At 46.2% G+C, this 20,500-nt stretch overlaps 10 protein-coding genes and 1 non-coding gene across 11 annotated transcripts; 7 read left to right on the top strand and 4 right to left on the bottom strand.

Moving 5' to 3' along the window:
• Nucleotides 1-760: 760 nt before the first annotated feature.
• Nucleotides 761-2,051, top strand: C8R40DRAFT_1040078 (aspartate-semialdehyde dehydrogenase; the record flags this gene model as incomplete). Its single annotated transcript, XM_046223885.1, has 3 exons — nt 761-977; nt 1,050-1,145; nt 1,198-2,051. 3 exons carry the CDS (start codon nt 761-763, stop codon nt 2,049-2,051), a joined length of 1,167 nt encoding a protein of 388 aa, XP_046088806.1.
• Nucleotides 2,052-2,230: 179 nt separating this feature from the next.
• Nucleotides 2,231-3,419, top strand: C8R40DRAFT_911978 (phosphatidylethanolamine-binding protein). Its single transcript, XM_046236658.1, has 6 exons — nt 2,231-2,519; nt 2,574-2,615; nt 2,666-2,821; nt 2,880-2,961; nt 3,021-3,126; nt 3,175-3,419. The coding sequence occupies exons 1-6, from the start codon at nt 2,348-2,350 to the stop codon at nt 3,286-3,288; spliced, it is 672 nt and encodes a 223-aa protein (XP_046088805.1). The 5' UTR covers nt 2,231-2,347; the 3' UTR covers nt 3,289-3,419.
• C8R40DRAFT_912570 (uncharacterized protein) lies at nt 3,152-6,720 on the bottom strand. Its single transcript, XM_046236660.1, has 13 exons — nt 6,397-6,720; nt 6,146-6,346; nt 6,011-6,083; nt 5,489-5,943; nt 5,121-5,421; nt 4,954-5,058; nt 4,804-4,902; nt 4,708-4,751; nt 4,554-4,631; nt 4,303-4,485; nt 3,878-4,212; nt 3,718-3,826; nt 3,152-3,640 (listed from the first exon to the last, which is right to left on the bottom strand). The coding sequence occupies exons 1-13, from the start codon at nt 6,595-6,597 to the stop codon at nt 3,617-3,619; spliced, it is 2,208 nt and encodes a 735-aa protein (XP_046088804.1). The 5' UTR covers nt 6,598-6,720; the 3' UTR covers nt 3,152-3,616.
• C8R40DRAFT_1168419 (uncharacterized protein) lies at nt 6,612-6,998 on the top strand (the record flags this gene model as incomplete). Its single annotated transcript, XM_046231179.1, has 4 exons — nt 6,612-6,627; nt 6,677-6,720; nt 6,774-6,884; nt 6,939-6,998. 4 exons carry the CDS (start codon nt 6,612-6,614, stop codon nt 6,996-6,998), a joined length of 231 nt encoding a protein of 76 aa, XP_046088803.1.
• Nucleotides 6,945-7,824, bottom strand: C8R40DRAFT_1094852 (COQ7 protein). The gene is made up of 3 exons (XM_046227679.1): nt 7,546-7,824; nt 7,284-7,483; nt 6,945-7,230 (listed from the first exon to the last, which is right to left on the bottom strand). The coding sequence occupies exons 1-3, from the start codon at nt 7,804-7,806 to the stop codon at nt 7,023-7,025; spliced, it is 669 nt and encodes a 222-aa protein (XP_046088802.1). The 5' UTR covers nt 7,807-7,824; the 3' UTR covers nt 6,945-7,022.
• C8R40DRAFT_911955 (uncharacterized protein) lies at nt 7,535-9,087 on the top strand. The gene is made up of 10 exons (XM_046236657.1): nt 7,535-7,901; nt 7,955-8,013; nt 8,064-8,127; nt 8,180-8,232; nt 8,286-8,351; nt 8,402-8,544; nt 8,594-8,694; nt 8,744-8,830; nt 8,883-8,922; nt 8,981-9,087. The coding sequence occupies exons 1-10, from the start codon at nt 7,891-7,893 to the stop codon at nt 8,987-8,989; spliced, it is 633 nt and encodes a 210-aa protein (XP_046088801.1). The 5' UTR covers nt 7,535-7,890; the 3' UTR covers nt 8,990-9,087.
• Nucleotides 9,088-9,185: 98 nt separating this feature from the next.
• Nucleotides 9,186-9,285, bottom strand: C8R40DRAFT_t75. The gene has a single exon. It is a non-coding gene; the product is annotated as a tRNA-Leu (tRNA).
• A 187-nt stretch (nt 9,286-9,472) lies between these two features.
• On the top strand, nt 9,473-10,881 carry C8R40DRAFT_1017955 (beta-lactamase-like protein; the record flags this gene model as incomplete). The annotated part of the gene is made up of 7 exons (XM_046222956.1): nt 9,473-9,605; nt 9,658-9,771; nt 9,831-9,846; nt 9,908-10,011; nt 10,047-10,319; nt 10,380-10,707; nt 10,779-10,881. Coding segments are annotated over 7 exons (1,071 nt in total), but the record flags the coding sequence as incomplete, so codon positions are not given.
• Nucleotides 10,882-11,460: 579 nt separating this feature from the next.
• Nucleotides 11,461-14,088, bottom strand: C8R40DRAFT_912214 (MFS general substrate transporter). Its single transcript, XM_046236659.1, has 14 exons — nt 13,952-14,088; nt 13,552-13,762; nt 13,337-13,476; nt 13,258-13,285; nt 13,182-13,193; nt 13,029-13,115; nt 12,839-12,971; nt 12,656-12,780; nt 12,459-12,600; nt 12,154-12,409; nt 12,073-12,098; nt 11,982-12,018; nt 11,642-11,924; nt 11,461-11,582 (listed from the first exon to the last, which is right to left on the bottom strand). Exons 1-14 carry the CDS (start codon nt 13,972-13,974, stop codon nt 11,511-11,513), a joined length of 1,575 nt encoding a protein of 524 aa, XP_046088799.1. The 5' UTR covers nt 13,975-14,088; the 3' UTR covers nt 11,461-11,510.
• Nucleotides 14,089-16,156: 2,068 nt separating this feature from the next.
• On the top strand, nt 16,157-17,756 carry C8R40DRAFT_1040327 (Pkinase-domain-containing protein; the record flags this gene model as incomplete). Its single annotated transcript, XM_046223909.1, has 7 exons — nt 16,157-16,196; nt 16,326-16,525; nt 16,578-16,661; nt 16,728-17,076; nt 17,133-17,326; nt 17,387-17,573; nt 17,623-17,756. 7 exons carry the CDS (start codon nt 16,157-16,159, stop codon nt 17,754-17,756), a joined length of 1,188 nt encoding a protein of 395 aa, XP_046088798.1.
• A 349-nt stretch (nt 17,757-18,105) lies between these two features.
• Nucleotides 18,106-20,268, top strand: C8R40DRAFT_1159672 (WD40-repeat-containing domain protein; the record flags this gene model as incomplete). The annotated part of the gene is made up of 3 exons (XM_046229918.1): nt 18,106-18,381; nt 18,430-20,076; nt 20,128-20,268. 3 exons carry the CDS (start codon nt 18,106-18,108, stop codon nt 20,266-20,268), a joined length of 2,064 nt encoding a protein of 687 aa, XP_046088797.1.
• Nucleotides 20,269-20,500: the final 232 nt, after the last annotated feature.

Genomic DNA, 20,500 nt, shown 5'->3' with positions numbered 1-20,500 from the left:
GTTAGGATCTCGCACTAGGAATTCAGGCTTTGCGATACATGTTAGGAACATATGTTCTGCGAGTAAGTCACTTGGATGACGATGAACTGGAACGTTGATCTCCGAGGTATAGTTCAGTGCAAGCCAGCACGGTCCAGAGCGCAAACGAACTTCAAGATACAATATTGACTGTGAATGCTTCAACCTGATCGAAACCAGTCGAAATCCTGCCGAGGAAGACGATTATCAGGATTGGGTGTTGTTGACAAGCCTAACTCCATCCAATACGAAAGGCCTAGTAAGTACTTGGGGGAGATAAAGGATAAGTTCATTGAGCAAGTCTATCTATTCACTCCGGAATTGGACAAGTTCTTGATGTGCACTCCTAGTGCAGGCACTGTTCTGTACTGCTTTGTTTGGAAGGTTCCAAAGCTCATTATCCCTCCTATGTATGGAGGCCCTGCACCCACTCATGGCGCAACATGCGCGCCGTATTCTTATTCTACAAGTGCATTAACCACCACCAAGCAAAGTGTCCTAGTGAAGCCTAGTACTATAGTAGTGGAATCCGTTATACACAAACCAGCCATAAACTTCTGCAGCACACAGAGCGCACATGCCCGCACAGGGAATTTTTCCTTGAATAATACCGGCCCGTTTTTCCGGACTATCGATGACCCATTCTGGCTCTTTTTCAGGTTTGTTCCTCTCTTCCCTCAAGTGAAGCCATCGATTGGTTGCATCCTCTGATTCAAATAGCTGCGAAATATCGCAGTGAACAATGTCTTCAAAAATAACGCCCAACACTGTCTCCCCTCCGAAGAAAGTCAGGGTTGGCGTCCTCGGTGCTACGGGGACCGTTGGACAACGATTCGTTACTCTTCTTTCCGAACATCCTTGGTTCATCATTGAAGCATTGGGAGCAAGCGAAAGAAGTAAAGGGAGAAAGTACAGAGAGGCTGTCAAATGGAAACAAACCATTCCATTAGGGGGCTTGGGTCTTGGAGGTGTCGGGACCTCGGAAACAGAAAAGATCAGTTCTTCAGACCTCCGGAGCGACGAAGGAAGAGCTGCTGATCTGATCGTAAAAGGCTGCACACCTGAAGAGTTCAAGACTTGCCAGCTTGTGTTCAGCGGTCTCGATGCCGATGTCGCTGGAGATATTGGTGACCTTCCTCCATTTAACGTCATGTCTACAAAAACCTGATGAGTCATTAGAATATGCCTTCCGAGCTGCGAATATCCCCCTCTTTTCTAACGCAAAAAACTATCGTCGGGATCCCCATGTTCCTCTGATCGTTCCTCTCGTTAATCCTTCTCATTTTTCTATCATTCCTCAGCAGCAATCGCTGCATTCACCTCTCCTTTCCAAGGGATTCATCGTAACCAACGCTAATTGCTCTACTACTGGCTATGTCATTCCCCTCGCCGCACTAGAAAAGGCATTCGGTCCGATTGAAAGTGTCCTGGTCACCACAATGCAGGCGATCTCCGGTGCCGGGTATCCGGGTGTCCCCTCTCTCGATATCCTCGGCAATGTTGTACCGTATATCGGAGGTGAAGAGGAAAAAATCGAGTGGGAAACACTCAAGATTCTCGGTGGAATCACCGATTCCGAAAACGAAACTGATAAAAATGGTGCACCGCTCAAAACGTTCGACATGCACCAGGCCGGGGGTAGGCCTGCGTTGAGGGTTAGCGCGTCTTGTAATCGGGTTCCAGTAGTTGACGGCCATATGGAGTGCGTGTCACTTAGATTCCACCGACGGCCACCACCTTCTCCTCAGCAAGTGCGGGAAGCTCTGTCTGTCTTCACTCCTGAGATTCAAAGCTTGGGATGTCCATCTTCACCTCGAAAAGCCATTGAAGTCTTTGAAGAGCCTGACAGACCCCAGCCTAGATTGGATGTCAAAGGCACTCACAACGGCGCAGGGGTTAGTGTGGGTAGAGTTCGACAATGCCAGGTCTTGGATATTAAATTTGTGGTGCTTTCGGATAATGTCAGCATCGGTGCTGCAACAAGCAGCATTATCAATGCTGAGTATGCCGTTCTTAAAGGCATTGTTTCGTGATTACGGACCTCCAACTTGACCATTTATTTAGAACAATTGTTTAACCTGTAACAACCTGTAATAAATACACAGAAGCCAACGAACTGGGGTCAGCGCAAGAGGTTAGCATAACCTAGACGCTAGTCACTCATGAGCGCTCATGAGCCGCTGGTGACTGGAGTTCATGAATCTGCCAAGAGTTCCTATGAGCGTCAAACTTGGCATTATGATTCAGTCATCATGCCGTTGCCTCCACTGCCTTTGGAGTATTTTTTCTTCTTTCCTTCTCCCTCATCTCTGCCCCATCTTCGTCTAAAATGATTGTCCTTCCTGTCATTCTTGCCCTTTCCATTCCTTTCGTATCTGCCCAGGCAAATGACTCTGCGGTCCAAATAGAGGCTATTGAAGCTCATTTCACGCAAGCTGCATTAGTCCCCGAGCTCCTCGCGACTTTTGACCCTAGTTCCATACTCACCATTAATTTCGATGGTATGAAGCCTCATTGTCGCTATTCATTCAGAAATTTATAGCTCGTCTCAACAGGTGTCGGAGACCTGTCTCCAGGCCAAGCTCTTACTCAAGATCGTTAGTGCCGCTCACTCATGCGATAACCTATTCTAATATAGCTCAATCAGAGGTCGCACCGACTCCTACGATTCAAATTACCGCCGCCAACTCCTCTGTGGATCTCACCGGCAACTTTACCTTAGCCATGGTAGATGCTGATATCGTAGGTGCCGACGAGTCCAATATTACTCGACACTGGCTGGAAAACAGCGTTGTGGTCTCGAGTGCGTCGTTGAATACGGAATTTCATCTGCTACCATATTCATGTATAATATGAAACAGACGGCGAGGTTTCCAACTCATCCGCCACTGCTATCACTTCTTACGCCGGCCCAGCTCCTGCCTCCGGAAGTGGTCCCCATCGGTACGAATTAGTACAACGCGCCTACAGTGTACCACTTTTCAAACTACAGGTTTGTTTAGTTACGTCGTGATCCTATACCAGCAACCGTCCTCCTTCAGCCCTCCTTCAGAATTTTCTCAACCCAACCTGGGTGTCTCCAAGTTTGATCTCAACGGATACGTCAAGGTATAGCTGAGATTAACTCGCGAGACCATTTCTGACGGAAAATTGCAGGATTCTCAACTCGGCCCCATAGTTGCAGTTCGTTCTGTGTCACATATAAGCAAAAATTTTTTTCATTCGAGTTTCCTTACAGGCAAATTACTTTACTGTCGAAGTCGGTACTAGCACCACGTCTGTTTCCGCCACTTCTGCTGTACAATCGTCGACCTTGGCTTCCATCTCCACCGGGACTGAGACTTCTGGATCCGCTGCAGCTAGTAGTACCAGCTCTGCAAGCAATGCTGCCATGGTTTCAAAAACTTGGTCTACTACTTTGATCTTTAGTATGGCTGCAGTTGTTCTCGCTTTGGCGTAGGGAAATTAATTAAGTCACTCCTTTATGTAACTTGCGCGTCCGTACAAGTTTTCATTTAATATTAATAAATATCATTCCGGTCTCGATATGCAAGACAAACAGTGTCTGAGGGAGATGGGTATGGAGTAGCGCTTTGATTTAAGAACCGTAACGTTCGCGAGCCTGTTGAATAGCTCCCATTCAGTGTTCATTCCGCGCGTGTTCTCAACGTTGTCTGAGATTGGAGGTGTACCACTCACCGATTCCTGGGCCATAGACAGATACCCTGAACTTGCGTCAGTAAATTTGCCCACTTCTTTGCCCTTACTGGCGCCCAGACCAACGCCTTCAGTATATATGGCAGTCTTACTGAAAAAGGAAATCAGCTATACACGAAGCAGATAGAATAAGTTGTCGTACATGGGGTCCACTCGACCTTCACCATGGACTCCAAGACCAGTTCCTTCCTTCCAGCCCATCATCTTGAGTAACTTGTTGCCGACGTTGTTCCCGTCCTGGCCCGGATTCAAGGGCTGAGGCGGAGGCGGAGGAGGCGGAGGAGGACCTTCCACTTGCTTCCTCTTAGAGAGTTTGCTAGCTTCGACATCGGGAACAGGAACATCTGGTTGATTGAAAAGAGACCGTCTCTCCAAAGCTCGGTCCCGATATTTTGGTTGTTCAGAAACTCTGACCTGCTGACGGGCCGTCACCTTTTGCCGAGCCAGATCTCGCAGGTCGACATCTTCGTAGTTCTTCTGTTGAAGGAGTGAAAGCATAATACCAGCATTTCAATGATAAACGTAAGTCACGATCACGACCAAAGAACTGTGAATAAGAGAGCGAGCCTTATGAAGATCGGATTCCTTGTTGTGCCGCTTGAGTTGGTCAACAGATTTGAATTGTCGGGAGCAAAGCAGACATGCGAATGAATTCATGTCCGCGAATTCAAACCCGTCCTCTGCTGGCGGAGGGCCCGCTGGCGCAGACGCATTTGCCGAAGTTACCGTTGGAGTTTCAGTGGGAGCTACCTGTTATCGCAAGGAATGTTGCAGTTTAATCATTGCACCGAGAGAATAGCCAGATAGGGATTGGTCACCAGTGTAGAGGAATTTGTTTTAGAACTGCCCGAAAGTTCCTCTTGAACTTGATTCCACTTGTTGATATTGTTGATGATCTACGGATAATGCAGATCATGAGCGAACGGGAAAAGATGATTCTGCTTCGGTTCTCAAGCTGATCCTATAAATTACCTTCTTACTTGCCACATAAGAGGCAACGCCTTTCGAGTTATTCACTAAAAATAAACTGTTGAAACTTCGAGGCAGGTGAACAAATAAGGGTATTACCTTTGCTGCCAATTCCTGAGCTATCTTCTTTATCGTCGTCCTCTTCAAGATCATCAGCGGAAAAACCCAAAGACAGAGGTTTCACGGCTGGACCCAAGCCTGAGATTGTGATGAAAATGTATTCATATCCTAGACATCAAAGTCACATACTTATGCCGGTTTTGAAGGGGCCCTTGTTGAAACTAAGCGTGACAGGCTTGTCGGATACAGGCAATGCAGAAGGTATGGGAGGCGCGGTAGGACGTGCAGCAGAATCTGGATCGGATTATTCAGGAAGGTACTCATCGATAGACCGAAGCAGAGAAAACAAATTTCACCCTTCTTTTTCTTCTCCTTTTTATCTTTAGCATTAGGTATTGTTGATGATTGGGGTGTGGCAACTTGGAATTCAAGAACTGCGACCATTGAAGATTCGTCCCAGTAGCGAACGTAAGTGCCCTCCACTCCGCCGAGAGCAAGTGACGACACGAGACAGGCTTCGTCTCGAAGCATAATTTCCTGGATCGGTTGGAAAGAGTCGGGATGAGCGAACGAAGGGGCAACAGGCCTATCAGATATTCTAAACCCGGCGGGATGAATTTGTGGAGACATTGTTGCTGCAAGCACTGCAGAAGCCGACTGAACCATAGCAATCACTTAAGCATTGGGTAACCAGAATAAGAAGCTAGAATGAGAAGCACGGTACCAGTGTGTCTATGAACTCCACAAAGGCAAAACCAAAACTGGCCATCGTAACTTTGTCCTTGATAAGAATGATTCTCTTCATGCCTTGAGCACCTTCTTTGCCGACTCCCGATGAATTCCTCATCGCTTGATGAATAGCTTGTGGTCCGGAAAGCGGATCGAGTCCTCTGAATAGTAGGACAGGCGCCTGAACATTCCCAATGTCCCGAGTACCGTCGTTGGTATTTCCCCTTGATCGGCCTTTTTCATGTGGGGTGGCGCTTTGCGAATAGTCAATCTTGACTCTCCGTCCATTATGTGGTAGACCCGTTTCAAGGCTTTTATAAAAAGCGGCAGTCGCAGTGGCACCATGGGAAGCCGGAGGGGGTACTTGAACGAAAGGGAACAACGGGTCCACAAAAGCACGAGCATGCTCAGAGCTGCTGAATTGCGCAAAGCCGAAACCTTTTGAAGAACCTTGATAATCCAGACGCAGAGAGATAACGTCAATGCATGCGGAAAGCAGAATATACGAATGGGCAACTGCCTGTTGATCGTTCTCGGATTATCGTCACTGTTTCTACACTGCATCCATGAGAATTGAGATATGATTGCAACTAGAAGCATAAGCGAGTGAGCAAAAGAATGAAAACTACAAGAATGAATGAATGTTACAGACATCAGACTCTGTGAAGTCGGGGTCAAGACCAAGGAATATAACATGAGGACTGGGTTCTGAAGGCTGCAACCGCTTCTTGGGATGACCGGGGCCACCGCCACGTCCCGACTGGTCTTGCGGAAATCCTGGACCTTGACGGGTGTAGTTTGCATCATACTTGTAATCTTCATAAGCCTGAGAGCCATCATAGCCCTGGTATCCCTATTCTAGAGTGCTTAGTTCGAACTACAGTAGAGATGACAAACACATACTCCGTCATTGAATTTCCTACGTTTCCCTTGAGCATTGTGATCATCCTCTCTGGGATGATAACTCTGACGAGAATCGTGTGGATACCAAGGCGTGTCAGAAATTTTCCCTCTGTCCCATTCTCGATTATCGTTGTAGTCCATTTTGAGAAGATGGAAGTAAAGAGCAAGAAAATATGATTTACATAAACAAGGACAAATCATCTCTCACTTTCATCATGGCCGGACATCATGGTAATTGCAGTCTTTGATTCTCCATTTCTTGGGTTCATATCTACCGCAGGCAGCTTGAAAACAGACCCTGCTGTCGAAAACTTCAATTTATGGGTTTGTACTTTTTTCCCAAGAGCGCTTCCAAGTACTGACTTGTTATACTATAGCGCGAGCAACATTATCTTCGTTTCCGATGGATTCCTGCTAACGTCAAGGCGGCCATCCTCGGTATGGTTGTCTTTCCAACTGTCCTGTATACTGCGGTCAACTATACTACTGTGCGTCTGCAATTCAAACGAGTCGTCGATCTGCTTTAATGTCCATCCTTACAGTCTCGGTGGTCTTGGAACGCGAAGCTCAAAGGTCAACCTTTAGCAGGCAAACCGGAATGAATCAAGTTACTGCGGTTGTGTACATTAGAATCTTTTGCACAACTCTATCGCTACTTTACATCCTGCACCAATGACAGTACTAAGTAGCGCGTGTCCCGGAGCTCTCTGTGCATGGTTAACCACTGCAATATCCAAATGCTCCAATTCGTCGTCTCTGAATTCCTTCACCACTTCCTTTAACAACGGAACGCTTGGATGAGCGGATGGCAATGACTCCATTTCTTTTAGTTGGCTGAGATATGACACATTAGCCAAAATATCGAGTACTTGGCTCGTTCTTCTTACTCATCGTAGTGCTCTCCAATAACGGTCTCGACAGCTTCCGTACAAGCCATTGCAGCCTCTTTGCCCATAAGAGCGGTCGCAGCACCTAGTCCAAAGCCACCAATCTTTGCGAAGTCCATGAGAATAGTCGGACGGACGCGGTGTTGAAGCTGCATCTTGTCCATAACTGCGAGATGTTTCTTCTCTTGTTCCCACATTTCCTGGATATATTGTTATGATTGTTATGAAGACATACCAAACGTTAAGTAGATGTGATACAAACCTGAATCAAAGGTCCTGTAACAGGCTGTTTTCCGAGGATGAAATGCTGGCCATAATAAATCCAGTTAGCGGCAACCTCTCCTGCTTGATCAACACGAAGAGCCGAGTCCAATGCTGCCCGCTGTTCATCTGTGATATCGAGCGGAGTTGAGTGAGTTGCAGGATCATTTGCCAACGAAGGTTTCGTATAGGCAAATGAAGCTAAGAAACGACGGTTTATGCATCTGGAAAAGCGCTGAATACCCGTGAAAGAAGACAACATGATGATGATGCGCGATCACAAGTGTAATCTGTTTGCCACAGTGCCACTTTCGCCCTTGACTACGCTCTTTCAGCAACTCCCATAATGTCTGCCACGTCCGTGTTCTCAGTCTCTTCCATTGCCTTCTCTCACAAACCTCATTGCACAGATATACGCCTTCTGATGTTATCGATATGTCCAAAGAGAAAGAGTGGTCAGCCGCGCTTGGTATGGCAATTCGTACATCTCCATACAGAACGATTTTTCACTGTTTCCAGGCATGCTCGACTGGGATGCTACAAGCATCGTGTTTACGAAGCGCTCTCTGATCGAATTCCTGAAGTACGAAGCTCTTTAATTCGACATGCCAAACCATGAACCATTCAACTCCCAGGTACACTGGAACCACGGTGGACACTAACTTTGGAAACATTCAAAAACTTCCCAGTACGTTCAGGTCATTTACTGCGCGTGAAGGGCTATTATATTCTGTGACATAGAGTGGGCAAAATTTGGCAAGATATCCTCTGCAATGGACCCTTCTGAATCCATCACATCTATTACTTGTGCGTTCTCTCTGCTTTCAAGATATCGTTGTCATAGGACTTTTCTACAGCGTCTACGAGCTCTGCGACTGCCTCAGAAGCGTTCAAGCCTTCTCGTCGCGTGCGCCAAACCCCTGGCGGGGGTCACACTGACATATTCAGCAGCAACGAAGATGATGCTTTGTCTCAAGCTCCCCCCAAAGAGATTACTAGTGTACATCTTTTTTTTACTTTGTTCTTTCCCCTTCCTCATTCACATTCAGGAAAGTGAAATGCCTGCCAGTTCTTCGGTAGCTCAAGAAGATGTGCAGGATGAAGATGAACACTCAGGAATCAACTTTACTTCCCAAGTGAAACCTAGCAGGTACGTGACGATGATCCTCTCTATGTCGCTTCTGGTCTGACTCTACCAGGCGTGTGAGGACTGTCCCTGGTGGAAATAGCTCACTTTCGAACTTTTGGAATTCAAACGAACAAGAGGAATTCAAACCAACTCGACGGTATGTTAAGTTGTACTTCCCATTCCTTTCCTCATATTCTTCCACCCTCCAGAGTTCGTCAAGGACCAGGTGGACAAGATAACATTTCAGGTGTAAGAGCAGCCATCGTGAATCAACGTTCGATGTTCACTGACGCGGGCTGTTCCAAAGATCTTTTGATAAAGGAATCACGGAAAGGTTATTTTCCACATATGTACATACTCGAGAAGTACTGTATTGAGCTTTGTTTGTACGATAATGTAAGACTCAAGTTCACCTTGAGAATGAAAAATATGAGGCATAGGACGCCCCATCTAGTGCGCATGACCAAAAATGAAGAAGTAGCGGCAAAAAGAAACTATGCTCTTTTGACTCATGGTAGCGGCGAGGTTCGAACTCGCGCGGAGTTTCCTCCATTGGGAAGCTAGGCAAAGACTGCTTAAATCCAACGCCTTAGACCACTCGGCCACGCTACCACTGCAACTGTGCCTCTTAATGGGTGTATATCCGAAAGGTCCTCTTAATGTTCTAAAATATCGGAAGGTTTCCCACAGATCAAATTCCCATACGACCTCATAACAGATGAACCTCGCTAGAATTGCGACAAGACTATTTCGTTGCCCGTCTTTTACGCGCTATTCTTCGACTTTCCGCCCAGCATTATACATCCCGAAAGATATGCTGACCAGTACAATGACTGTGACTTTTCTCGGAACCTCGAGTGGTGGAGGCCCTAGTACATCCCGCAACTGTTCATCTCTCGTTGCTGATGTTTTAGGCGATGGATCCCTTTGGAGTATGCGCATATTCTAATCCATGAGGATTTCACTGCTAACTTTTGCTTCCAGTGGTTGATTGTGCAGAAGGGACTCTTCGTCAGTTCCAGCTACAGCCACACAGTGCAGATCGTTCCAATCCCCGATTGTCACAAGTCAAAAAAATATTCATAACGCATATGCATGGTGAACTTCTTTCGATGACCTTCCGTGCGTATTATAATACTTACATCACGAGAATACAGCCGACCATGTTATGGGGTAGGAATTGTCTCAAACTGCAAGTCTATTTGTGTTCAATATTCAATGTCCATCGCGATAGAATAGTTCCTATCCTCCGGAATCTCCTGTTTCCTGTACCAGTGGGCGAGAACGCCGATAAGCTACAGGCCCTTCGAAAACCTGTGAGCTTCGAGTGTTCTTATGGTTCCATCTAGATTAAACTTATATACAGCATCCAGCCATAGAGATTTATGGGCCAGCTGGAATACGGACATTTATTCGAAGTATACTCAAAATGACCTTCACCAGAATGTCTGACAATTACGTTGTTCATGAACTTTTAGCGTCCGCAGACCAAGCGACATCTTGTGATCCGAAAGTTATGCACCCGAACGAGGTTGCTGGCGAGGATATCTTTTGTTCTGCTGGAGACGGATTGTGGAGAGAGGTAGCTCAGGGCAAAGGTATCTTTGGACCAGTAGTGGTTGATGCAGGACCTATTATACACCGAGGTGTGATGGAATCCTGCTCTCATTGATATTTTTTCCTCACACTCGACTATTACAATTTAGATCCATGCATTGGTTATGTTTTTAGGGAGACCGCTAAACCTTTTCGTAAAATAGTTATACTCGGAGACACCTGTGATCCATCCGCGATGACACCTTTATGCCTAGATCCCTCTCCGTCGCTTCTAATTCACGAAGCTGCAGACGCACACATTCCTCAAGAAATTGATCCAAAATCTAAAAGATCCTATGACGTGGTGAAAGAAAAGGCTCTGGCTAGAGGACATTCGTTACCCGAGATGGCCGGAGCGTTCGCAAGAACCATCGGTGCTCAGAAACTTGTACTGAACCATCTTGGAGGAAGGCAAGCATCTCAGTGCTCAAGCATTCCGTAACTGTGGATCTGATATCATTTTCCAGATTCCCCCTCCCAAACCCCAATGAAGGTTACCGAGTAAAAAGCATTCGGTCCAATGTCATAGCAGAAATTGAACGACAAGCGACTGGAGCGTGGGGAATGGGTACCGCTCGCGCTGCTTGGGACTTTATGCGTGTTGCTATCCCCTCCACTAGTCCGAACATGCCCCAAACGGCGACCCAGGATGAACTCGTCGACCATACCATTCGACATCCTGCTTCACTGGCGGGCCACCCAACTGCGTACAACACTTGGGAAACATCGGACACGGCAACAAGTCCGGATCCCCCATCATATGCAACAACTGCTAGCCGCAGTCAATATCGAGTTGGAGAAGGCCGGTCTACCCGTTATTCTCGAAACGCTGGTGGCTTCCGATAGCATTCATCGCAACGGCGTGGAAACTTTGATGATGCGGATCCTTTGTAGAACCGTAACCATGGCGCTAAAAGGAAGTGGGAAGGATAGAGCTGGGTTGTGGCAGTATTCCGACTCGTTCGTGCGCAAGCAACTTCCGAGCATGTCGCTGACTTCGGACCCGACATCCAAAATTGCATTTGCGTACATCTATCTACTTTTACGAGGACGGAGTGAAATTTTATTCTGAGCACCAGCACGTTTTCGAAAGCTAATAACTGAATAATACAGTAAATAAGACTGATTAAGTACACTACCAGCCGTGGGGTATGAGGACTGTTTTCTTACAGTAAAAAAATCGTACACATCATATTATTTTTAGAGAATTCGGAAATGTCCAACTGTAAATGAAAGAAGGTTCATGATGTATCGTCAGATTCAGATTCTTTGTAGGCATATTTTGATTTGCTGCGAATCGCTTTGCCGTGTTTCTTGATGAAAATTTATCAGTAGGTGACTCGTGATTGTTCGTCAAGTCGAGAAAACTAACCCAAAATAAGAACGGTATGGGAGTGCAAGCCAAGCCTAAGAACGCGAAGATGCTCATACCCCACGCGTCTCCCAAGTTTTCGAACATTGTAGGTGCTATGACCGGAAAAACAGCTGCGAAAATAGAGCGCAGAACAATGGTAGCAGCGATAGCGCTCGCGAAATAAATTTCGTATGCATCCATCAAGTAAGCAGTCGAACTCTGAAGAATTTGACAGACACCCTGCCCGAATGGAAAGCCTGCTATGATAGGCACGATCCAATGCACAGGCGGATCCGCGGTCCTGGCAATAAATCTTGAGGGATGGGATCTGTAGGAAACACGTATATCGATAACATACCATGCGAACCAAAAGAGACCTATAGGCACGAGAATGCCTGAAAATAGGATTCTTCGTTAGAAGGGGTTGTACAGAAAATATTGCGACTCGCCTCCCATCATTGCCATGTGCAGTCGACTGAAACACTACTATGTGAGTTGATTTTTGCTGTTGAATACTATAAAATGCTTACGCTTCGGGGGGCGCTCTTCCAGTGGAACTCTTATCCATCGCTTTCTGATAGATGGTATTCTGAATAGAAGCAGTGGCCGTCCCTACGGATATGCCTGCCCCAACTCCGAGGAAAGCAAGCCCCCCTACACCAGCAGACCACCCTCTTCGTGTTTCGAACACGATAGGGAAAGCCGAGAACAAAGCATACAATGTGCCGTAGACGACAGAAATATAAATTGCAAACAGTAGAACAATCGGTTCGGTGAACATGAAAACTACCGTAAGAGTCAGCCATAAAATAATGTAGGGACCTCGACCACTAACCAAATGGTCTGCTCAAATTGACTCTCATTACTTTCATGAAGGATGTTGAACGACCTATGTCATATTTAGATTTGTAAGAGATCGTTCCATTCGAAAGTTGCATGAGGTGTTTGGCACGCCTTCGTAAGAGAACCGGCGCATACTGCGACGAAGAAATAAAATATAAGGAGTTGTCCGCTATTTATAATAAAACATACCGTTTCTGGTGCCAGAAAATACCCCATTATTAAGCTTATGGCACCCAAAAGTAACATCAGCCAAAAATTGAAATGCCATCCGAGACTAGAGTCTGCTACAAAGCCACCAACGATGGGACCAATCACTGAAGGAATGGAGAGATCAAAAAGTTAAAAACACAGTGAGACCCCAGATTAGCCAACCTGGACCAAGGAATGGTACTGCAGCATAGATTGCAGACGCAAGGCCCCTCTCACGAGGATTAAATATATCTGCTACTGCTCCTCCTGCATTGGTCAAAGCTGTACCCGAAGTATGACTGAGTATGCCACATGCCTAAATACAAACATCAAACTCACGAGAAGCACCAAAGATACCAGTGAGTAACCTCACGATAAGGACAGTGATTATGTTCCTAGCAAAAGCTCCCCCGATATGCAGAGGAGTATACAACCCGACAGTGATCAAAAACACTATACGCTAAAGAAACGATAACGGTCACTACCTCAGTTTCAGCAGCACTTGGAAACGGTGATCGTTGCTTACCCGACCGTACATCTGCGAGGGACCAAAAAAACAGCGTTAATTGACACGCTCTAAAACCAACGCTAATCGTACGAACCTCTCCCATTGGTGCGAATAAAAGTGGCCTGTAACATTAATTCGCGCGTGATCTGCTCAAATATATTTCGACCACATACCCAACTGCGAATCCCAACACGTATAAAGATATACCCAATACGGCTAACTCATCCGATACATTTAAGTCGCGAACGATGTATTCCAAGCCGCCACTGTACGAACTACTGCTGAAAGACACCGTGAAAGTGGTCAACGCCAACTGATAAATAGTGAATGTTTGAATACAACGTGAGAATCTCATGAGAAATATAAAGGATCTCCAACGATGACATACCTGCATAGTGATGATCCACTTGCGCGTCTTTGACCAGTTGTATGGATTTTCTGGATCCTCTTCGTCCCAGACAACAATGTAAGGGTCTTCATGCACGCCAGAGCCAATATATCTGGCATGACCACTACCACCGTCCGTCTCCGTTTTCTCTTCAACAGGACAAGACTCTTTGCAAGTGTGTGACTGGGAATTCCGGTCGGGGACAACGATGCTTGTGCAATCCCCATGGAAGATAGAAGAACAATCAGCAGAGGTCATGGTGCAATTGACAAAGGTGGTTCAGAGAAGGTGTAGGGCACTGGTGAGGTTTGTAAAGAAGACATGCATATGCGGTTTATATAATTCTGAGAGAAAAAGAAGCATACTGATGATATCTGTAATGAAAGTCACACAGACCTACTTGTGGTCCCTGTCCTGGTTCATAATAGCGACATGATCTTGGAGTAGCCACCTCGGCAGTGAAACCCGAGAGAATAGTAATGTGCAAAAGAAGCCGATGCAGTAGAAGGGTACAACGAAAAGAACGAAGCCATCATTCGAAGGTCTACTACTGGTTTTCGAATTTCCCAAATTATCATCCCAGTCCTCCCGAGTCTTTTAGCCCGTCATACACGGTATGAACAGAACGACAGACGATCCATTCGAAGTGAGATGAACTGTAAACACAAGCACCAAATCGAGCAAACCAAGATTTGTATTTTCCATGTAAGTGTAATTTGTGAGATTGCAAGTGGCCGCCGATTCGCCTTCCTCCGAACCCATGTCCATTATGAAACGGAAACTCCTCGCTCATTCCTCCCGAGCATCGTACACAAACTGCATCAATCTTTCCATCGATAAAAGCATATTCAACCTATACCAACTTATCTGTTCCAAATTCGATGGAGCGAAGGGCTGTTATATATACATAAGTAAACTTTTCAATTTATTCCAGTTGTTACTTTATGTTCATCTCCGCGGAACATATTCGCCTTCTAGGAGACGGTGATCCCCATTGATCCTCGTGGTCCCCAGAAGAGTTGTATATCAGCCAGTGAGCTCGCTTGGAGCACCTACATGATTTGAATTGATTTGGAGGGCGATCTGCCAGACGCACCTCGAGCACGAAGTGGTCTGAAGTGGTATACCATCACGGGTTGATGACTTGAAGTGCTGTATTAATGAGCAATTATTGTGCGAAGCCCATGCAGCTCATCTTTGAACGCACCCAAAAAATGACTACGATCGTCTGTCGAATGTAGCACCCATTCTTCGTGATAATCGGCATTTGCGCAATGTTCAAGAGAGATAGGATGCAAACAAGAGGTATAGTATACTTAACAAAGCCACAAACAATGAGCTACAAGCGGCCTTGCATGAAGGCTTCGATATTGTCACCCACCCCTGACTCTGTTTATCATCCACGAAGATTGACTGCAGTTGCTGCTCCATCGGTTTGCGCGAAAGAAGAGTCTGTCTAATGAATCGCACGCACTCATTGGGCTTGAGTTCATGCGAAATTGAGAGCAAGGAGCCATCGCGCAGCCGGGACTAGGTGAAAGGTTATTTCAAACTCTGAACGAAGTGCAATTAAGAGGCAAAATGACTCGAGAGGTAAATTTACAATTACATGTGCGCACTGGCAGTTACTGCTAGAAAGAGGAGGGTTAAAGCTGGTTAAAGTCAGTGAGGGAATGACCAGGTATGACGGAAGGGTGCACCGTCTTTTCAGATCAGATTGCACCGGGCGTCGCACACCAATACTGCTCAGAAGGATCGAGGGCGAGAGAGAAGGTGCTAAGCAAACTGAATATTGCGAAGGCGCGGCGTCAAAAGGATTTTGACCACTAAATTGATGTCATCCGCTGTGTTGGCCGAACGGAACGCGGAAGAATACGAGGGAATACGCACAGATACGCACTCGCCAATCTTGAAGTGAAGGGTCAAACTCTTTGACCTTTGACATCTTTGAAATCTGTGGGTGCTCGGTCAAACAATACAAGCAAGATTCTTTTTCGTGTACAAGCATCTTGGTTCCGAAAAACTAAATGACAGGCTGAGACTTGTTAGATAGTAGTCCTGAGATCTTGATAGGTTCTGAGCTCTACCACGAATGGAGGCCAAGATAGAGGCTGATAGAGGACGAGATTACGAGCCTTGACAACAATGGCAGATATATTTAAGGTGAACGGCCGAGACCGTTTGAAGGTCGAGACCAGTGTCGAATAAAGCAATCTTCAGGCTATCGAACGACAGTAAAATGTGATTTTAGTGGGCTGTTGGCTGCTGTTGGTATCCGACAATCTGAATCAATAACCGAAGGTGGGGAATGGAAATGGAATTGATGGAGTATTACGTGAAGGGACACATGATTCATAGCCAATCCTGTGCGCAGAGAGGTTACAGGTTGAATCGCTCCTTCTCCTTCTGCTACCCTCCTTATTACTTCAGACCATATCTTTTGCCCTTTTTCCACCATTCGACTCCTTACGAGCCCAACTTGTTGTGGATTTTGAGATTTGCCCATTTTCCCCGCATTACTGCGCTCCGTCTGGTTCCGACCCTTGCCTCCTGATTGGACTTATTCTCTCTCCATAACCATCATCTTCTCAAATTCTGTCTTGCAATGTCGACGCATGGGCCCATAAATGGTGTCAAAATATCACGTATGTTTCTCTGCTTTCTTCACCCATTCACATAAAGTTTATTTGACTTTCCTTCGCTCCAAAAATTTTCACGTTTGATTTTCTATCTGTCTCCGCATATCGCTGTTCGCTCACCTGCACGTATAATAGCCATTGATGATCCTACGAAGGTCGTAAAGGTCGTAGCCTCCGATGGAAAGACGGGCGATCATCGGGAGATATCCTACAGCCATTGCAAAGTCATCGGCAATGGCTCCTTTGGAGTCGTTTTCCAGGCCAAGATAGTTCCCGCACCCAAAGAGGGAGAGGATATTGCTATCAAGAAAGTTCTGCAGGATAAGAGGTTCAAGGTGTGTCTTCTCAACATTCGTACGACTTGTCTTCATTCCCGTTCCTTTGCAGAACCGTGAACTTCAAATCATGCGACTTGTTTCGCATCCTAATGTCGTTGACCTCCGCGCCTTTTTCTACACCAATGGTGAAAAAGTGAGTCAATTCGGTATTTTTGACAGCATTGCTCGGATCTGAAGTTGGAGAAACTCTATTCTTTAGAAGGACGAAGTTTATCTCAATCTCATGCTCGAATACGTTCCCGAAACTGTATATCGTGCTAGTCGCCACTACACGAAGCTGAAGCAACCAATGCCCATGCTCCAAATCAAATTGTACATGTATCAACTCCTCCGTTCTCTTGCCTACATTCATTCGGTCGGCATATGCCACCGAGATATCAAACCTCAGAATTTGCTACTCAATCCGGCCACTGGAGTTCTCAAGCTTTGTGATTTTGGATCCGCCAAGATACTTGTCGCTGGCGAGCCTAATGTCAGTTACATCTGTTCAAGATACTATCGAGCTCCCGAACTTATTTTCGGTGCGACCAACTATACCACCAACATCGGTATGTCACCCATGTGTCGCCGCTTTTGGAATGATTTCTCACTAGTTCTCTTTTAGACATTTGGTCTACCGGTTGTGTGATGGCAGAGTTGATGCTCGGCCAACCCTTGTTTCCTGGGGAAAGTGGTATCGACCAGCTAGTGGAAATCATCAAGATTTTGGGCACACCGTCAAGGGAGCAGATCAAGACGATGAACCCCAATTACATGGAGCACAAGTTCCCACAAATCAAGCCTCATCCGTTCTCGAAAGTAAGAGTTTGTCCTACTGGATGAAATCTATCTATGTTGCTCATACTCATAAATTTATAGGTATTCCGGCCACGTACTCCTCCCGAGGCCATCGATTTGGTTGCTAAACTTTTAGAATACACACCAGGGGCTCGGCTTAGCTCAGTCGAGGCCATGGTCCACCCGTTCTTTGACGAGCTACGGGTTGAAGGAGCAAGGATGCCAAACGGGAAAGAATTTCCTCCTCTCTTCAACTTTACTCGTGAAGGTATGCCACCCAAAATTGATTTTTTTCATTCAAAGCTCATGACTTGCAGAATTATCTGTGCGACCAGACTTGATGCGACGACTTGTGCCTTCGCACTGCGAGCCAGAGCTGGCGTCACGGAACATAGTGCTGGACAACTTTGTACCTATACCATTGGAGCAGATGAAGATAACGTTGGACTGAGTGCAGACCCTCGTCACAACAGTCATTGCAAGGCGCGGATAATTCGTTACCGGTTTTCTCTTTCGATGACCGTCTTTTCATATTTCGTTTTTTTATATCTTGAAATGAATGACGAGCAAATACATATGTAAAAAAATGATGTTTCAAAACCTAATTATTCTAAATCATCAAACATGAAATGTGGATTGCGAATGATTCGTGCAAATTGGAAGAGATGTCGATCCGGATGGGCGCCAAAGGATTGAATGAAGATGGCGCCATATTTGGCGAGACAGCATCTTCATATATTTATCACAGTTCCTCTTCAGTCGGGTCTCTCACATTCATTTTTCGCTTTCGTACACATATCATGCCATCTTTGCCTAAACCGTCGAATTCAACACTCTGTGATACTCTTCCAGCACCCAGATTGTCCAGAGACACCGATAATATCATGAGCAGCTATGCCGATGAAAAACTTGAGGTGCCTACGCTCTCAAGGCCCGTTTCCGATAGCCCTAGGCCTTCTGTCATCAAGGAACCTTTAAGGTTGTCCTCAACATCACTTCAGCAGCCTCCAGGAAGAAAATTATGTGTGAGGCACCAGCGGATGGCTGACGAAGGGACCAATCTAAAGCTTCAACATGTACGCACGCGACTCGATTCCGCTTGTCCTTTTACTGACTCCTCACAGTCTTTAGATGCCTTATCATTGGAGGAACGGGAAGCTGTTAATGCGATCTGGTCCAGCTTTTCATCCTCTTCACATCCACGCCGTGCTCTCATCCTACAAGGTCTCCTTACTATGTGTTGCTTTTCGCAACTGTCACTGTTAACGGAGCAGCTTGCGCATCTTATCCGTATCGATCCTTTCACTGTCCTTCCTCGAGAGCTTTCCTTAAAAGTGCTCAGCTACCTTGACGCTACTTCCCTATGTCGCGCTGCACAGGTGACGAAGAAATGGAAGAGCTTTGCGGATGATGATATTTTATGGCGGGGCATCTGCGAGCAGCACATCGGTCAGAAATGCCATAAATGTGGCTGGGGATTACCAGTTTTGGAAAAGAAGAAAATTTATCATTTGCCTGGGTCGCCTTGCCCTTCTCCTGACCTGCCTTCCTTAAAACGGTCCTTGGAAGATTCGACGGATCTAGTCGCGCCTCCGTTGAAGCGGCAGCGATCGGACGTACTCCATCCTTCATCTGACATTAACCCTGATCTTGAATCCTCCTCATCCTCCTCGTCGCTTCTTGCTCTCACCGACACCAAGCCCGCTGCGACCACCCGACCTTGGAAGGATGTCTATAGTGAACGAATGACTATAGAAAGAAATTGGCGTCGAGGTCGCTGTACTGTTCGTACACTTAAAGGACACACAGATGGTGTTATGTGTCTCCAATACAGCGAAACGTTGACACACCCCTCATTTCCTGTTCTCATCACTGGATCCTATGACCGCACCGTCCGAGTTTGGAACCTAGAAACTGGCGTCGAATTACATTGTCTGAAAGGACATACGAGGGCCATCCGAGCTTTACAGTTTGATGATGTTAAGTTGATCACTGGGAGCATGGATATGACTCTCAAGGTGTGGGACTGGCGGCGAGGTCGGTGTATTCGAACTTTGACGGGACATACCGAAGGTGTCGTTTGTCTTAATTTCGATTCAAACGTTCTAGCCAGCGGGAGCGTTGATGCCACCATTAAGGTATGGAATCTTCGCACAGGAGGTGCTTTTACTCTGCGAGGACATCAGGATTGGGTGAACTCGGTTCAATTGTGGGATTCTTTAAAGACCGGTCAGTCCTCGGCTTCGTCAACCACCCCAGTATTCGATGTACCTGGTTGTGGGGCACCTCAGATCGACCCCGGCAAAATGCTTTTTTCCGCTTCCGACGACGGAACGATCCGATTATGGGATCTTACTCTTCGTACATGTATCAAACAGTTTACGGGACATGTCGGTCAGGTTCAGAGTATCAAACTGCTTCTGGCAGATGAATGCGATGAACCGGCGGATGTTGAAATCGCCGACCTTGATCAAGAGGAACGCACACTCAACCACGTCGTCGCCCTTGACTCTTCTTCCCCGTCCCTGGCATCTACTTCCTCGAGTAGTTTTGTATCAGATCAAAGTTTAGCTTCACGACCGGTGGCATCAACAGTATCCAGAACCAAGAAACCATTACTCGTTTCGGGCAGTCTTGATAACACCACCAAGATCTGGGATATCGAAACTGCCCAGCCTATCCAAACGTTTTTCGGGCATATTGAAGGTGTATGGAGCGTCTCTGTCAACAAGATGAGGCTTGTAAGTGGCAGTCATGACCGTACAATCAAGGTAAGAATTCCAGAACTCCTCCCCTTCAAGATTAATCTCATCCTCTCATAGGTCTGGAATCGTGACGAAGGGCGCTGCGTATCCACTCTTGTAGGACACACTGCTGCTGTGAGCTGTGTTTCTCTTGGGGAAGACAAGATCATTTCTGGCAGCGATGATTGCGATGTCAAGATATGGAGTTTCAGTGGTTAGCCAAGTTTTTTGGGGGGCGTTTCGCCCGTGCAGATACATTTACACTACAGCATTCACCCTTGTAACTTTTGTATGTACTTTCATAATCTAGTCATTGATACTGTAGATTCATTTGGTTGTACTCCTAACTTATATTTTATGTTGTATATATTAGATGTACCGTGGTACTCAGTTTTATTATAGTGGTCATCGTTGGACTGCTTATGCATACTTAGAGCGAACCATACTTAAT

Source organism: Lentinula edodes, assembly GCF_021015755.1.
Source record: "Lentinula edodes strain Le(Bin) 0899 ss11 chromosome Unknown C8R40scaffold_9, whole genome shotgun sequence".
NCBI classification, from domain to species: domain Eukaryota; kingdom Fungi; phylum Basidiomycota; class Agaricomycetes; order Agaricales; family Omphalotaceae; genus Lentinula; species Lentinula edodes.
This window is presented reverse-complemented; position numbering and strand designations above follow the sequence as displayed.

Coding starts and splice junctions, on each gene's coding strand:
- C8R40DRAFT_911978 (XM_046236658.1), top strand. CDS start 2,348: ATGATTGTCCTTCCTGTCATTCTTGCCCTTTCCATTCCTTTCGTATCT. Junction 2,822..2,879: donor AAACAGCGTTGTGGTCTCGA/GTGCGTCGTTGA, acceptor AATATGAAACAG/ACGGCGAGGTTTCCAACTCA. Junction 2,962..3,020: donor TCCGGAAGTGGTCCCCATCG/GTACGAATTAGT, acceptor AGGTTTGTTTAG/TTACGTCGTGATCCTATACC.
- C8R40DRAFT_912570 (XM_046236660.1), bottom strand. CDS start 6,597: ATGATTTGTCCTTGTTTATGTAAATCATATTTTCTTGCTCTTTACTTC. Junction 4,752..4,803: donor CTCAGGAATTGGCAGCAAAG/GTAATACCCTTA, acceptor GTTTATTTTTAG/TGAATAACTCGAAAGGCGTT. Junction 3,641..3,717: donor TGTCTATGGCCCAGGAATCG/GTGAGTGGTACA, acceptor GCTATTCAACAG/GCTCGCGAACGTTACGGTTC.
- C8R40DRAFT_1094852 (XM_046227679.1), bottom strand. CDS start 7,806: ATGTTGTCTTCTTTCACGGGTATTCAGCGCTTTTCCAGATGCATAAAC. Junction 7,484..7,545: donor TTACAGGACCTTTGATTCAG/GTTTGTATCACA, acceptor CAATATATCCAG/GAAATGTGGGAACAAGAGAA. Junction 7,231..7,283: donor ATTGGAGAGCACTACGATGA/GTAAGAAGAACG, acceptor GTCATATCTCAG/CCAACTAAAAGAAATGGAGT.
- C8R40DRAFT_911955 (XM_046236657.1), top strand. Junction 8,128..8,179: donor TCTCTGATCGAATTCCTGAA/GTACGAAGCTCT, acceptor TTCAACTCCCAG/GTACACTGGAACCACGGTGG. Junction 8,695..8,743: donor TCCCAAGTGAAACCTAGCAG/GTACGTGACGAT, acceptor TGACTCTACCAG/GCGTGTGAGGACTGTCCCTG.
- C8R40DRAFT_912214 (XM_046236659.1), bottom strand. CDS start 13,974: ATGAACCAGGACAGGGACCACAA. Junction 13,477..13,551: donor AGTGGATCATCACTATGCAG/GTATGTCATCGT, acceptor ACTATTTATCAG/TTGGCGTTGACCACTTTCAC. Junction 11,583..11,641: donor CCATACCGTTCTTATTTTGG/GTTAGTTTTCTC, acceptor ATTTTCATCAAG/AAACACGGCAAAGCGATTCG.